Source organism: Phoenix dactylifera, chromosome 1 (assembly GCF_051530095.1).
Source record: "Phoenix dactylifera cultivar Ajwa chromosome 1, Ajwa_hap1_PhDact_Kaust_v1.1, whole genome shotgun sequence".
NCBI classification, from domain to species: Eukaryota; Viridiplantae; Streptophyta; class Magnoliopsida; order Arecales; family Arecaceae; genus Phoenix; species Phoenix dactylifera.
Window position 1 is genome coordinate 42,052,892 of NC_143190.1, and position 13,608 is coordinate 42,066,499.

The following is a 13,608-nucleotide window of genomic DNA, read 5'->3' on the forward strand; positions in this document are numbered from 1 at the left end:
TGTGGACTAGGGTTTACCAAGAGGGAGGGGCGCAAGCCCCTCCCCCTTGATCCATTGGTGCGGCACAAGAGAGGGGGCCGGCGCCCCCTCTTTGGAAAGATGTCTAGGGTTCCTACTTAGTAGGAACCCTAGATGGCTATAAAAGGAGGTGTGAGGCCGGCGCCCTATGCATAGAAGAACTCCTCCTTCTCCTTGCCGTGAGCCTCCCTCTCCTCTCTTCTTGTGATCAGCCGCAAGCAAGGAAGACCAAGGCCAAAGGTTGGCGGCATCCTCTTCCTCCCTTCTTCCTTCCAACGCAGGGAAAAGAAAGAAGGCTGCGTGGGGATTCTTCTTCTTCCTCTTCTTCAACCTTCTTCTTCCTCCTCTCAAGCACTTTCAAGAGTTGAAAGAAAGAGAAGAGATCAGCCATCAAAGGAGTCTTTGCAAGGGAGCTAGCACCCCGGGAAGACAAGAAAGCTTTGATCGGTTCTCTACTTCGTGTGGATACCCGTAGAGGCCGGACGTTTGAACGGCTTCAAGCGAACCCTCTCCCATAACCACGAATTCAGATTCGCGGTGATCGTCTACCCGCGCAAGGTGAAGATTTGATCTTCCTATTGTTTTAAAAGCTTTAATTCTTACCTAATTACGAAAGGTCTCGAAACAAGCGTTCATGCGATGAACGTCGAACCCGTGTATGCCGATTCCGCTGCCATCTGAAAAATTTTTGAAATATCAGCGGCATGGGCGGGTTCCCAACAGACGGTTGGTTGACTGACAGTGTTCGGCGGCTCCGGATAGGTTAGGCCTGAACAATTCAATCAATAAATCATAGGGTATAGGCTCAATCAGGGTTAAGGTTAATCAACATGATTCATCAATGAAGGTTTTAAAGACATTTGGCCAGGGTGATCGGTACCAGAGCGAATTAGGTCCCTTTATAATGGTCAACTCGAGTTTGTAGATCAGGTCAACAGGATCCGATACTGGATTTCTTAGATCTTCTAGAGACAAAGTAGAGAGAGGAGAGAGAAAGTAGAGAGAGGAGGAAAAGAGAGAAGAGGGAGAAGAGAGAGAAATCCTCACTCTCCTCTCTTCACAAACAGGGAGACTCGTCCTCCCCTTCTCCTTTCCTTTTCCCTCTTTCCCCCGCAGGTCCAAGGGGGTAGCCATGGCAACCCGACACCCACTCGTCACCAACCACCAACGGTCGGAGCCTCGGCCAAACTAGCAGGCGATGGCGGTGAAAATAGAAGAATGAAAATCGAAACATAGGTACCCTATTTCGGCCGCAAATCCGGTGATTACCGGCTCAAATCGAAGCGAACAAAGTCCAAAACATGGTTAGAAGAAGGACTCTCACCTTGGTCTGGTAAAGATCTGGTGACGTTTCTGGCGAGGATTAAAGGAGGAGACTCGGAGAAGCAAACTTGGAATTGGCGGTGATTTCTAGTAATTCTGGTGTTGGAAATCAAAGGAGGAGGAGAGTTAAATAGGTGTGATCTTAGAGTTCGAGTCGAACTTGGATTGCCCGGATAACTCCGATTTTTGCTAGAATTAGAGGAGGAAGCGGTGTCTTTTTCTCAGCCTTCATCGTGCCACAGGGCACAATGGCCATGAGCCTGGCCTTTTCAGGCTGGCCTACATGCCCAAAGCAAGTGCGGGTTGGTCAATGGACCGGGCCCTCACATCATTTGTTTGATGCATAATAACAGCTCGTCGCAATATATTTGCAATATTAATTGTGCTGCTTGTACATTTATGGTCAAGCTGGATTGGTCGCTACCAAGACCATAATCAACTCCATTGATCTTTAGCATTATTCTGCAGCTGAATCGACCAGCATAACACTTTGGCTAATATCGAGGTCATTCACCTCGGTCAAAGCTGGAATTAGAAAGATCAGATTAATCCAAGGTTGGGATGACCAATACTCTCTCCATCACCGTCTAATCCTTCTAGTCCTCCACAAACAAAAGCCCAGTCGGCAATCGAGAAACCACAACGTTAGTGCTCGCAAATTCCGTACATCCGAGGTTGGGATGACCAATATTCTCCCCGTCACCATCTAATCCTTCTAGTCCTCCACCTATAGAGCCTATTCACTAAATTAGACCACCGACACCTTCTAATCTTCCACTAACAAAAGCCCGGTCGGCCACTGAGAAACCTCAACGTTAGTGCTCGAAAATCCCGCACCTGCTGCGCCATGGCAACGACTTGACTTGCACAAACCCCGGTCATATTTGGCTGCTTTGGCAAATCCGTCAGTCACAACCACCTCCTACAAGATCAAGATTTGTTCTATATTTGGAACTCCCATGCAAGCATAGAATGTCATTGGATCCTCATGCCTTAAGTTAGGTGTGCGCCCAAATGTGAACTCTTAAAAGTTTCATGTTCAAGTGCAAGTCTGCTCAAGATTTACCTGACTTGATTCAACAAAATGTTATCTTAACGTCTATGTTTGATTTTTATGATCCCGTTGCAATTTGGACTCGATAACTTACTTGATATTTTAATGTGCAGCATCATCTTTAGATCACTCAGATTGTTGTAAAACTTATTACATGTGTCTTGAAGTTAGATTATTAATAAATAGGTTTTATAGGGATACAAAAGTTTGAGCTTTCCAAATAATAGTATCATTTTGATATTTAGATTTGATCTCAATCCAACTGAACTATATCCAACCAAATCTAAACATAAGTTTTCCTTGATCTAGTCTCTACCTAATCCTATGGGACCCTGACTTGACGCAAATCTTGGATAAATGGGTTTTGGTTGAACCTGTAGTATGGTTTCCCTGATGGGTCGAGTCCAAGTTGAACCCAATTCCATAGGACCCATAGAAAGTAGAAAATGCATGCCTTTTTTTTTATTTGGTAAATAACGCATGTCTTTTTCAAAGCCTGAAAGTGGCAAATCTTTTCTTTCCATCATTTAGCATTTATTTATATTATTCTAATTTTAAAAAGAATTAACTTATACGTTGTCTTTTTCCTGATTTATATATCATCCTTTCTAAGTTTTAAAAGATATATTCTTGAAATTTTCTACCAACTGTACTGCGAGTGCACTTTCTATTTTTTAAGCCAGTAAGTTACTATCAAATGAAGAGTATATGTATATATATATATCTTGATGTCAACAAACTTGTTAAATAAGCAAAGCAATTTTTGAGCAATTTTCACCAACCAGCCATTGTTAGCTGATTCGCATCCCTTTCTGCTGAGAGGCATTCATATCTCAAGGCCCATCTCTTTTTTTTTTTCTTTTTTCCAGTCGAACCATTTTAACACTAAAGATACCTAAACAAACAGCATAATAAAATTTTATTCTAATCCTCCTCTTCATGTTTCTTTTTCAATAATTTTGGATTAAAAAAAAAAAGCCTCCTAGCGTTGCATTTATCTTTAAAAGGCACACAAATCAGCATCCTAACCTTATTAATTATCTCAAAAACTTTGACCTGTCATCGCAGCATCATAGACATTAACTTTTTTCGAATGATTCATTGTGGCCTCCAGCAATCCTTCACTACTCCTGTCTATAGGCCCAAAGATCTCTCCTACATTCTCACAACATCCTGGGAAAAAAGAAATTCAGCTGTCCCCAACCAAAATTAGACCAAAGAGATCTAGATGATGTGGACAAACGGTGCTAAGCGTGGCCTGATAGCAAGCAGTAATTATACAAGGCTCGAAGCATCATTATTCATCTAGAAGGTATGGAGTAGTGATATCTTCATTAGATGCTCACGAGATGATGCCGAACTTTTTGAAGTCCAACTTTTACGTGATTGCAATGCATTTCCACGTCAGTTACTTCTTATCCATTTTGTCATCCACACCATATATCCACAGTCCAACTGGATTTGGGGAGGACAAGTCAAGCAAGCACTTTATATCGAACCTTTGCTCCCATGCAACCTTTTCTCCCTCTTCTCATTGGAAATACGTGACAAACAACTCAACCAATATCATAGGCTTTTCATGAACTCATACGTCGATATTAATCCATGCCCATAACTTTCGGTTTGACATGTGAAGCTTGGGAACCTCCAGATCTTGCGTGTGACCACGTTTCTTTTAATTAAAAAGGACATTGCCTTCACAAGCTCGCTTGGAGACCATATGTGGCGAATCCGAACCTCCTTAGCTAGGAACCTTATCTTTACATCAGATGTAAAGGTTATCGAGGGGGAGTTTGGAATCAAAAAAAAAGGAAAAATAAAAGCAAGCAGCTAAAGTTGTTGGGTGAAGGAAAGGAAAGGAAAGGTGCAGAGGTTTCTGCTAGAACACGGGGAATTCGATTCCATTTATGAGGAGAAAGATGGCTAAAAGATGCCTTATGGATAGGTATGCAATAATGTGACTTCAACTGTGGATTTCGTTTGCTCGCTGTTGGGCGGCATGTCATCACCCACAGGCTATTCATGCCCCATGTTTTACGTAATATATGATCATGTAAGATACATGCTCGTCATTTGATGATTGTTTTAGTTTCCATCATTGCAGGAGCCACCTCCAAGTGATGAATGTGTGAGGGAAGTTTCAGATTACAAGGTCAAGCACAGTGGTATTGCTCGAGAGGGTCCCAATCTCGTGTGCTACGTTCACTTAATTTGATAAAATCATGAGGAAGTTTCTCTCGGCAAGATAAAATCTCGAGGAAGGGAGGGCATAGAGCAACAAATTGGTCATAGCAAGCATGTCCAAAACCAAATCAATCCTGGTGAAGAGGGATTGCACCACTTTTTGATATGTTTTCATTTGAGCCTGCAAGAATGATTTTTAAGTAATGATCTGCTGTAAAGATATGGAGTCATTTATGTCATGTTAAGAAGGTACGTAACGTCCGCAAATAATAATAGTCATTGCACATATATTTGTTATGATATACATGGCAATATTCACTGAATTAACTGCTTACATTTTTATGCAGTGTTGGTAGGGAAAATCTAAAAAATAATTTAAATACACAGTTTACTGTTTTAAATCTCAAATAGCCATAATTTTATACTTCCATGGTTGCAAGCCATTTTCTCTTGTGGCCATTACAGCAAAATGGTAAAACATTTGGAACATTAGCTTCTAAAATTTTAGCCAAGCAATGTTCATTAGCGATGGCTGAGTAACTGGTATATGGATCATTGCCACATCAAACATGGCCATTCTAATATAGCCGTAAAACTATGACCCAGACACATTTTTGATCTTAAAGAATTGACAGTTAGCTGCGAATGGTGAGTAAAATGCAAGGAATATGCATGCATGCATGCATGAATGTATGTATAGTATGTATACAAGAGATAAGTATGTTGGAAGTGAATGATGAGGACAGCACCCGTGATAGCATGATGTGCTCTGTATTTTGGATAGTTTGGTGGTTGGCTTGACAAATTCCCAATTTGATGATATCCACGTTTGTTAGTGCTAAAGAAAGCAAACATGATACTTGAATGATTAGGACGTATACCTATAGAATCATATATTGGATGGCAAACATAATATGAGAAGAAATTTGTGGGAACTTATAGCTGCAAGAAACTAGATTACCTGATCGTTGAATGTCTTTTCAAATGATAAATCTAGAAAGCAGAGATCTTCCCATGGAAACTAGTTGGCAAAATTCTCAATTGGGCAACTTCATGATTGCTAATGAAGCTACTATGTGAATTAGTTGACTAAGATAATCATCTACAACATCACAAATTGGATAAGGTATAACATGAAGAAATTTGGATAGGAAACTACTAAATGTATGAGTAAAGTACAGGAAGATAATTGAAAATTACAAACCCAGAAGCCAACGACTCATCTACAAATATCGAACACTGCCTTCTCTAATTAGTCTAATAAGACAACAAAACACTCAGCAGAGTATCATCCATGGGAAACCTAACATTAAATTCAGAAGTGAAAAAGCTAATATTTCGATTTAAAACAAACAAACAAAAAAAAGCTGAATATCTTGAGATCCCCAATGAAATGAGGGGTTGTTAGCCATTGCTTTGCTTGAAAAACAAAAATAAAAAAATTAAAAATTTGGGTTCCCAATTTGACATTTTTAAAAGAACAACGCAACTAACTGCGAAGGCTGTAACTTCAAATGACTTTACCTAACTATCAGGTTGGAACCTTGGCTTCTCAATGGCAAAAATTTTTGAAAGAGTAAGTGTAATAATAAAGAATCTCTGCTATGAAAAGATAGTGATGACAATTAGTACTCTGCTTCTTACCTAAGAGGGTCCCTTAGAAGGACTACCTGCTAGTTTTACCTTCGTACCCTTTTCCGAATATTGTTTTGATGAAGCCTAGTTACACTAAATAACTTTTCATGTGCAACAGCATCTGCAATGGTACAGCCAAAAGAAAACGGAGCAGAAAAGCAGAAAAATTCCCTTCAGATCTTCGTTACAATCATATAATGATCCAAGCTTTACAGAAACCTCTTGATTCTTTCATCATTAATCGAGATCATATATACGATCGGTAAGAAAACATAGTTCCAAAACAAACAGGAAAAGTTTTGGTTGACAGAACCAGACCATTAGACACCATCTACAACCAATGTACCACAACTGACTTTCGATCAGGATCCATTGAGGACCCTCGACACCTATCAAAGGATGACCAACAAAAGGTCGATCCGTCTGATTTCATATCCATCATACAGACCCAGCCTTGGACTTGCCATTGCCCATCTCAACGTTGCCAACGTGTATGTCCTCATCAGCAATGAAGTTGCCCCAGAACCAGTGAGACTTCCAGACCAGAACCATCTCCTCAATTGGCACATTCTTAGTCTCCGGAAGGAACAAGGCAACGAAAGTAGTCATGATTACAACCCATCCAGCAAAGAAGTAGAACAAGCCAAATTTCATGTGGCAGAGCATCGTGAGGAAAGCTTGGGCAATGATGAAGGTGAAAAGCATGTTTACAGAGACGTTGATACTCTGCCCGGCTGACCGGATCTCTAGTGGGAATATCTCACTGGGCACCAGCCACCCCAAGGGGCCCCATGACCACGCGAAGCCAGCAACATAGACACAAATGAAGAGCACGACGAAGGCTGCATAGCTCTTTGAAAGATTTGCCTCGCCACTGGTCCCAAATTTGATTGCAATCAGCGTCCCCACAATGATCTGCACAAGAAGCAACGATGTCTTAGCATTTGCATCAAGAACAGATAATACGTGACAATTAATTTGCCTCCTTGTGGAATCAAAACAGAGTAGGTGGTGAACAAATGATTGGGTCAATCCAGATAGGATGGTCTCGATGATGATTAAGTTTGGTTACTCATGCAACAGCTTGATGGCAAAACAAAGATTAGAATACAGCTTTGAAAGGACCTAAAAAAAAATAAAAGTAGTGCAGCAACCTTAAGAAAAGATTGACGAAGACAAACTTTGAAGCAATCCATCACTAGGTTTCAGGAAAGGGTAGTGGATATACCTGGCAAACAAGCATCTGGGCTCCACCCTGCAGGAAAAGCTTCCGCCGACCGAGCTTGTCGACAGTAAAGACGGAGACCAAGGTAGCAAACACATTAACTAGCCCTGTGATAACAGATGACATAAGCGATGCCTCGCCTCCAAATCCAATGGTCTTGAAGAGCACGGGAGCGTAGAACATGATGACGTTGATGCCAGTTAGCTGCTGGAAGAAGGGAATGAGGATGGCCATGGTAAGCTGAGGGCGGTACTTCCTCTGTAGAATGTTTCTCCAGGGGTGCTCCACGAGCTTCGCCTCCTCGCTGGCAGCGACAAGATCGTTGTACTCCTCATGGATGTCGTCAGTTCCGCGGATGCGGCGGAGCATCTTCTTGGCCTTGTCATCATAGCCACGCTCGATGAGGGAGTTGGGGGTGTCGGGGAGGAACAAAGAGCCAAGAGTGATGATGCCGGCCGGGACGGCGGCAAGGGCAAGACTTACGCGCCAGCCCCATCCCCCCTTGATCTTGGATGTTCCATAGTTGATGAGATTGGCAGCGAGGATGCCGATGGTGATCATCAACTGGAAGCCGATGTTGAGCATGCCTCGCAGACGAGCAGGGGCCATCTCCGAGAGGTACACCGGAACGGACTGTATTCACCATCAAAACAAGAAGACAAACTTAGTTCTTGTCTCCATCTATATGTGAAAGAAATTATAGGAATCCTTTGGACGCAAACGAAGCGTTAGTAGCCATGAAAACGACCAAAAGGATTGGAATTCATAAGCTGTAATGGCAGTGATAAAATAAGCATTTATTGTTAATGTAAGCAACTGTATGGGTGGGCATTTTAGACATCGTCTAAAAAAGGGTAGTCTCGTCGCATCCGGGACTCTGAAATGGCATCCATTTATAAGCTTGCGAAACTTGGAAGCAGAGAAGTTCGCAGAATAGGGGGGCAAGGAGGCTGTCTTCAGACATAAGACAATAAGAAAGCCTCTTCTTGTCTTTACCATAAAACATGTTTTTGGATTAAGTGGTAAGCACACAAAGACAAAGGAAAAAAATTGTAGCTTTATCCAAAAAAAGATACAAGATTAAAAGACGAGATTCTTAAAAGCTGGCTTAAAAAAAGTTGTGGCTGTAAACGTAATATCCCAAGAATTGAAAGACAGGAGATTTTTCTACACTGGCCTAAAAAGAGCCCGAGATTTCGATTCCAAAGCCCGATCTGCAAAATAGATGGAATCCCCTTTTTATCATTTGGGATTTGGTCTCCATTTTCGAACGGCAATTAAGTAGGGATACGGCTCTTTAGAGCGATATTTCTACAGGGGCTATGATAAAGTGGTGCCAGCGTTACTATGAGAAGTTAGATGGTTGGCCACCAAACATTATTGAATACTAATATAAAACCCTTCTTTTATTTCTTTATTACTATGTTATATATGACATAAATGTCTCCGCTTCAAACCCCGGGCCAAAGCATCAGGTATGTTACTCTGACGGCCTCAAATATCACAAAAAAAAAGAAGAAAAATCTTAGTGAACTGAAAGGTTTTTTTTTGTGCAGAAAAAATAAGATTCTCGCGAGATAATTTCTTTGTCGAAGGGAAAAGATTTCAAAGAAGTACTTTGGCTTCCGTTGTTATTTATTTTTACAGTTTTGGCTTTCTCGAATAATACCTGGTTGGCGAAACCGACGCCGATGCCGAGGAGGATGCGGCCGAGGATGAGCATGAGGACGTTCTTGGCGAAGCCGTTGAGGGCGGCGCCGATGAGGAAGGTGACGCCGCCGCCGAACATGGACCACTTCCGGCCGAACGCCCTCGTCACCACCGACGCGAAGAAGGACGCGACCAGCGCCGCCAAGTACAGCGACGACGTGAACATCTGCAGCACCTGGCTGTCGAACTTGCAGTACTGGTTCGTGCTCTTGTCTTCCTTCTCCTGTCGATACACCGTCGGGAAGAACTTCTTAAGAAACGAATCCATCGAAGTCACCCCACCTACCAAAAGAAAATAAAACGCCCAAAACTCGTCAGAGCCATATACAGAAACCCCAAAAGATCCCCGAAAAAAGAGAGCTTTTTTTTTCTTTCTTTTACCGGAGATTCCGATATCATAGCCGAAGATGAGCCCGCCGGTGGCCGCGACGACGCAGGTGAAGAAAACGAAGACGGTCAGCTTCCCGGGGTAATCCTTCGTCGCCCCGGCGTTCACAATCGCTCCTCCCGCCATTGTCGAAGACCTCCAACCTCTTTAGACTCCACGAACTCTAACCCTAAACGCAACTCTTGTCTACACAGAGAAAGAAAGATCGAGAGAGAAGAACGAGCGAGAGAGAAGAATGCAGAGCGGAGAATAAGCTGAGGGGAGGCATCGGGATTTATAGGCGAAACCGGGGAGTCAAAAAGAGGGGTCCAAATTTAGGCTGAGCTGGCGGATTTATCCGGTAATAGCCTACGGAAACCGCTGATTTCGGATTTGCTTGATCGGATATTGACCGTCGGTTAGGATCATTTATTTATTCTCATAATCTCGTGTTAAGGCAATAAACGAGAGCGCAAAAAAAAATGGCATTTATTGATCCGATACGGGCCGCGGCCCACCTTATCATCATTGGCCGACTTGCTCACTTAAGTGGTCGGTGATTTTCGAAAATTTCGGACGTTTCTTAAAATGGACTCCCTGTGATTTCTTCTTCAACGATTCTATCCAAAACAATAATTACCTCTATTCTTGCTATACTTGTTAGACGAATGCTTACTGTGCAACCTTATCCAAGTGCCACATACTTCTTCTTTTTTTTAGATATAATTGTTGCTCACACTACTCCAACGGAGGAGCAGCTGGTAGAATCAAAAGTAAAACGTACTCTTTTTGGGGTGTATCTCTCCAAACCTTGAATTACATATTATCATATCATAGAAACCTTCAATTATATATCATATCACGACTGTCCCTCCATCTGATAATCCCTCCTCTTTGTGTGTGTTCGAATTTTCTGTGTAACAAGTTGTTGCATAAATTTATTGTAAAGCAGCTGTTATGCGGCCTTTTTTTTTTAATGTTTGACAATTGATTATATTTGATTTAGTTTTGAGTGCATTTGTACGTTGAATTCTGCAATTAAACTAAGTTTGCTAACAACGGCTAGATTGAGCCAAATTGAAAGAATTTGGTGGTAATTTATGATTAAAATAATAAGATATGATTAATTTATATTACAAGCTCTATTTTTATTGATGAGTAAGTATGTAGTCAGAGAAGAAGACTCCAAATGCACATGATGTCCATGCATAGCTGGAGACAGTGGAGATTGATGGAAACTCAACGGTGCGGTGGATAAAAAGGACTTTGGGGGCTATTTTGAGTATAGACTCAAGGCGTGAGTTTAGACACTAGGGTCGAGGAAAACGGACTTCCTTGAATACCCCCATGGGTCATACTTTAAAAGGAAGATACGTACCCACCGAATGACCGAATCAGGATCGTTTCCTTCTCTCATTGCTAAGATATGTGGGAAATTTTGGGAATCCAATCTTGCCAGTTATAACGTAGGGATACAATCCTAAAGGTATTATGAGTGCAGTGCATTTTGGGAAAGCTACAAAGTAGAATCCTCGTTTGGTACTTGAATAGAGTCGTGCAAAAGAAAAGTAGAGTCCTTCAATCCAATAGAAAAAATAGAAAAAAAAAAATCTTTGATGCTAAAGAATAATTGTTCTTCTTTTATAATGTTAACGGTTGGATTGTATTTTGTATAGATGTTAAAGCACTTCAATTATTTTTTTCCATCGGTCTGTATAAAGATGAGTCATCCGATTCTGTTTTTTGTATTTTTGACTCGGATCTAAGGATCTTTCATTTCCAATTTGGAATGGATACCAAACTTTTTTTTGGCCTAAGATTCAGTTGCACCAAAAGAGACAAAATAGAGAAAAAGAATAAATCAATCATAGAATGATACCAAATTCCTTTGAGCAAGGGTTGGTGTATCAAAGCCGACGCAGATTTTTCATAAAATAATTACATGGTATTTGGTGGGCTTGGAAACAAAGATTTTCCCATAGATTTTACCTTTTTCGATGTTTGGGTTCGAAAACATGGTAAGAAAATATATAATATATTAATAAATCTATCTCATCTTATCAACTTTAATTTTTGGGATAAGTAGTAATTTCAATATGGCATCAAAACAGAAGTCCTGAGTTCGAATCCTATCTCCGCACTCTTTAACTTTATTATTAAAAAAATATTGGTGACTTCAGCTTAAGCTTTTGGAACAAGTGGTGATTTCAACAAATACTGCGTTTGAATATAAAAAATTGATCATCTGATTGGTGTGTTAGCTTTTGCCTTTTTTTTTTTTTATAGTAAATCGGCTACTCATATTGCTCTCGCTCTCGCATTGTCTATATCACTAGCAAGAAAACTACACAAAGCAGAAGAAGAAGTCTGCTGGACCTATAAAAATTCTGTAAAATGATGAGCAGCAAATGAGATGACCCAATCTGCATCTTGGTTCGTCTTCCGAAAAACATGTTTGACCTAGACAGCACGGCACTTTCACAATATCTCTCATGTGTCGCTGAGAAGCGAGTGCTATGCCTTCTTCCGCCTTTCCTTCCATAATCGCTTAATCAATGTAGTTGAGTCTTCTTTCAGAATGATGCAGCCAGCGGCATGGATGGGTATTTTAACGAAGTGACAATTTGAAGGAGCTCAGCCTGTGGGCCGATTTCCACAATTTGGCCTTTATAAATTAAAGCGAGAACTCCGTGAGATGACCGTCATCGAAATGAGGAAGGAAGAATCAGAAGGGAAAAAACAAAACTGATGACTCGAGCACATAAATAACATAAAAAACCTGGGTCTCTGCTTTTAAGAAAATAGTATCTCATCTATTTTCGTTTTTTCTCCCTTTTTTATAACATAAAAAATTTAAATAAACTACATTAACTTGATGGACAAAGAGTTAAATCTTGTTCTACATTTTACCAAAATAATCTCGTTAAACAAATCCCAAAAAATTTGGAACCTTAACTGGCTTTCCCTTCTTTCTATTAAGAATCTAGAGAGTCCTCTTCCAAGTTCCAACTCTGAACATTTCTCATCCCTTTTCCCCTGAGCTAACATAATTTTGAATTGAGTAATCGTGGAAATGTTCTCCTAATAGTTGGTTTGAAGGGATTGATTTAAATTGCAAGAATTTGATTGGTTTTGAAAAATTTTCATATGCGCATGTCCTGTAACATTTTTATTTTTCGATACTTAGAAGGGAGAATCTCAATGATCCATTTTACATTTCACATGCATCACAAATATTGTTAAAAATATCAGTTATGGAAAATGCATAGGCTAATGAATATCCTAATGCAAGATCATGCATTATGCAGCATATTGTCTCCAACTTATTGAAGTCATTATTAGCATGGAATAGTTGAGTGTGTATTAAGACCTAATTTTTTTTGAATGAATCAGGATGCTCATTATAATTTTATGTGATATTATAAGGCCATCTCAGTATAAATACAATTCAGAGCTAGACCTCCTAATAGATTGTCTTGCTCAGATACTTGTTGGGTACTAATCGTTACAAGGTTTGCATCGCGTCGATAACCTTCTCAAATCCCATAATGCAACTAGCAAATGCACGAGTTCCACTTGATTCATCAAGATGCAAGCATGATGTGTTGATTAGCAAAGCATTGTAGAACTGATATAGCAAGTCAAAATCATGTCCAAGGACCACCATTAGATTTCAAAATTCCGAGGACCACATGAACCTTAGCCTCTAAACTTGGATCCATCATGACATTTTCACCATTATTGGGGTGTCTCCTCCCATATTGGATGATTGCATGGATTTCCACAAGCCCTTTCGGACAAGCACAAGGCGACTCCCATTAGGTCAAACCGCCAAGGCTATTTTGGGACGCCTGCACCAATTAGGCGAAGGGGCGCCTGCCTTCAAGTTGGGCTGGCTTTACCTGACTCACGGAGTCAAAGCAAGCTCATGGGTCCCATCCGTCCTTCGCTGCCCTTGTAGTCTTCCCATGGATCCCGAAACGTTGCTATGGAGACCGGCTGTCCTCCTTTCCACGCGCTTGACTCGTCCCAACTTGGCTCGGTTCGGATTGCATCTCTTTTGCAAAAGATGGTCCTTTTTTTTTTTTTTGA

The 13,608-nt window shown here is 40.9% G+C and overlaps 1 protein-coding gene across 1 annotated transcript; it reads right to left on the reverse strand.

Annotated features, from left to right (window-relative positions):
* Nucleotides 1-6,422: 6,422 nt before the first annotated feature.
* LOC103723497 (sugar transport protein MST3-like) lies at nucleotides 6,423-9,799 on the reverse strand. The gene is made up of 4 exons (XM_008814422.6): nucleotides 9,531-9,799; nucleotides 9,109-9,431; nucleotides 7,443-8,072; nucleotides 6,423-7,129 (listed from the first exon to the last, which is right to left on the reverse strand). The coding sequence occupies exons 1-4, from the start codon at nucleotides 9,661-9,663 to the stop codon at nucleotides 6,653-6,655; spliced, it is 1,563 nt and encodes a 520-aa protein (XP_008812644.4). The 5' UTR covers nucleotides 9,664-9,799; the 3' UTR covers nucleotides 6,423-6,652.
* Nucleotides 9,800-13,608: the final 3,809 nt, after the last annotated feature.

What these genes read in the sequence shown, in the direction of transcription:
- LOC103723497 (XM_008814422.6), bottom strand. Translation starts at nt 9,663, where the DNA reads ATGGCGGGAGGAGCGATTGTGAACGCCGGGGCGACGAAGGATTACCCC. An exon ending in CTATGATATCGGAATCTCCG is followed by an intron (nt 9,432 to 9,530) that starts GTAAAAGAAAGA and finishes TTCTTTTGGTAG; the next exon opens with GTGGGGTGACTTCGATGGAT. An exon ending in CCCAGATGCTTGTTTGCCAG is followed by an intron (nt 7,130 to 7,442) that starts GTATATCCACTA and finishes CTTCTTGTGCAG; the next exon opens with ATCATTGTGGGGACGCTGAT.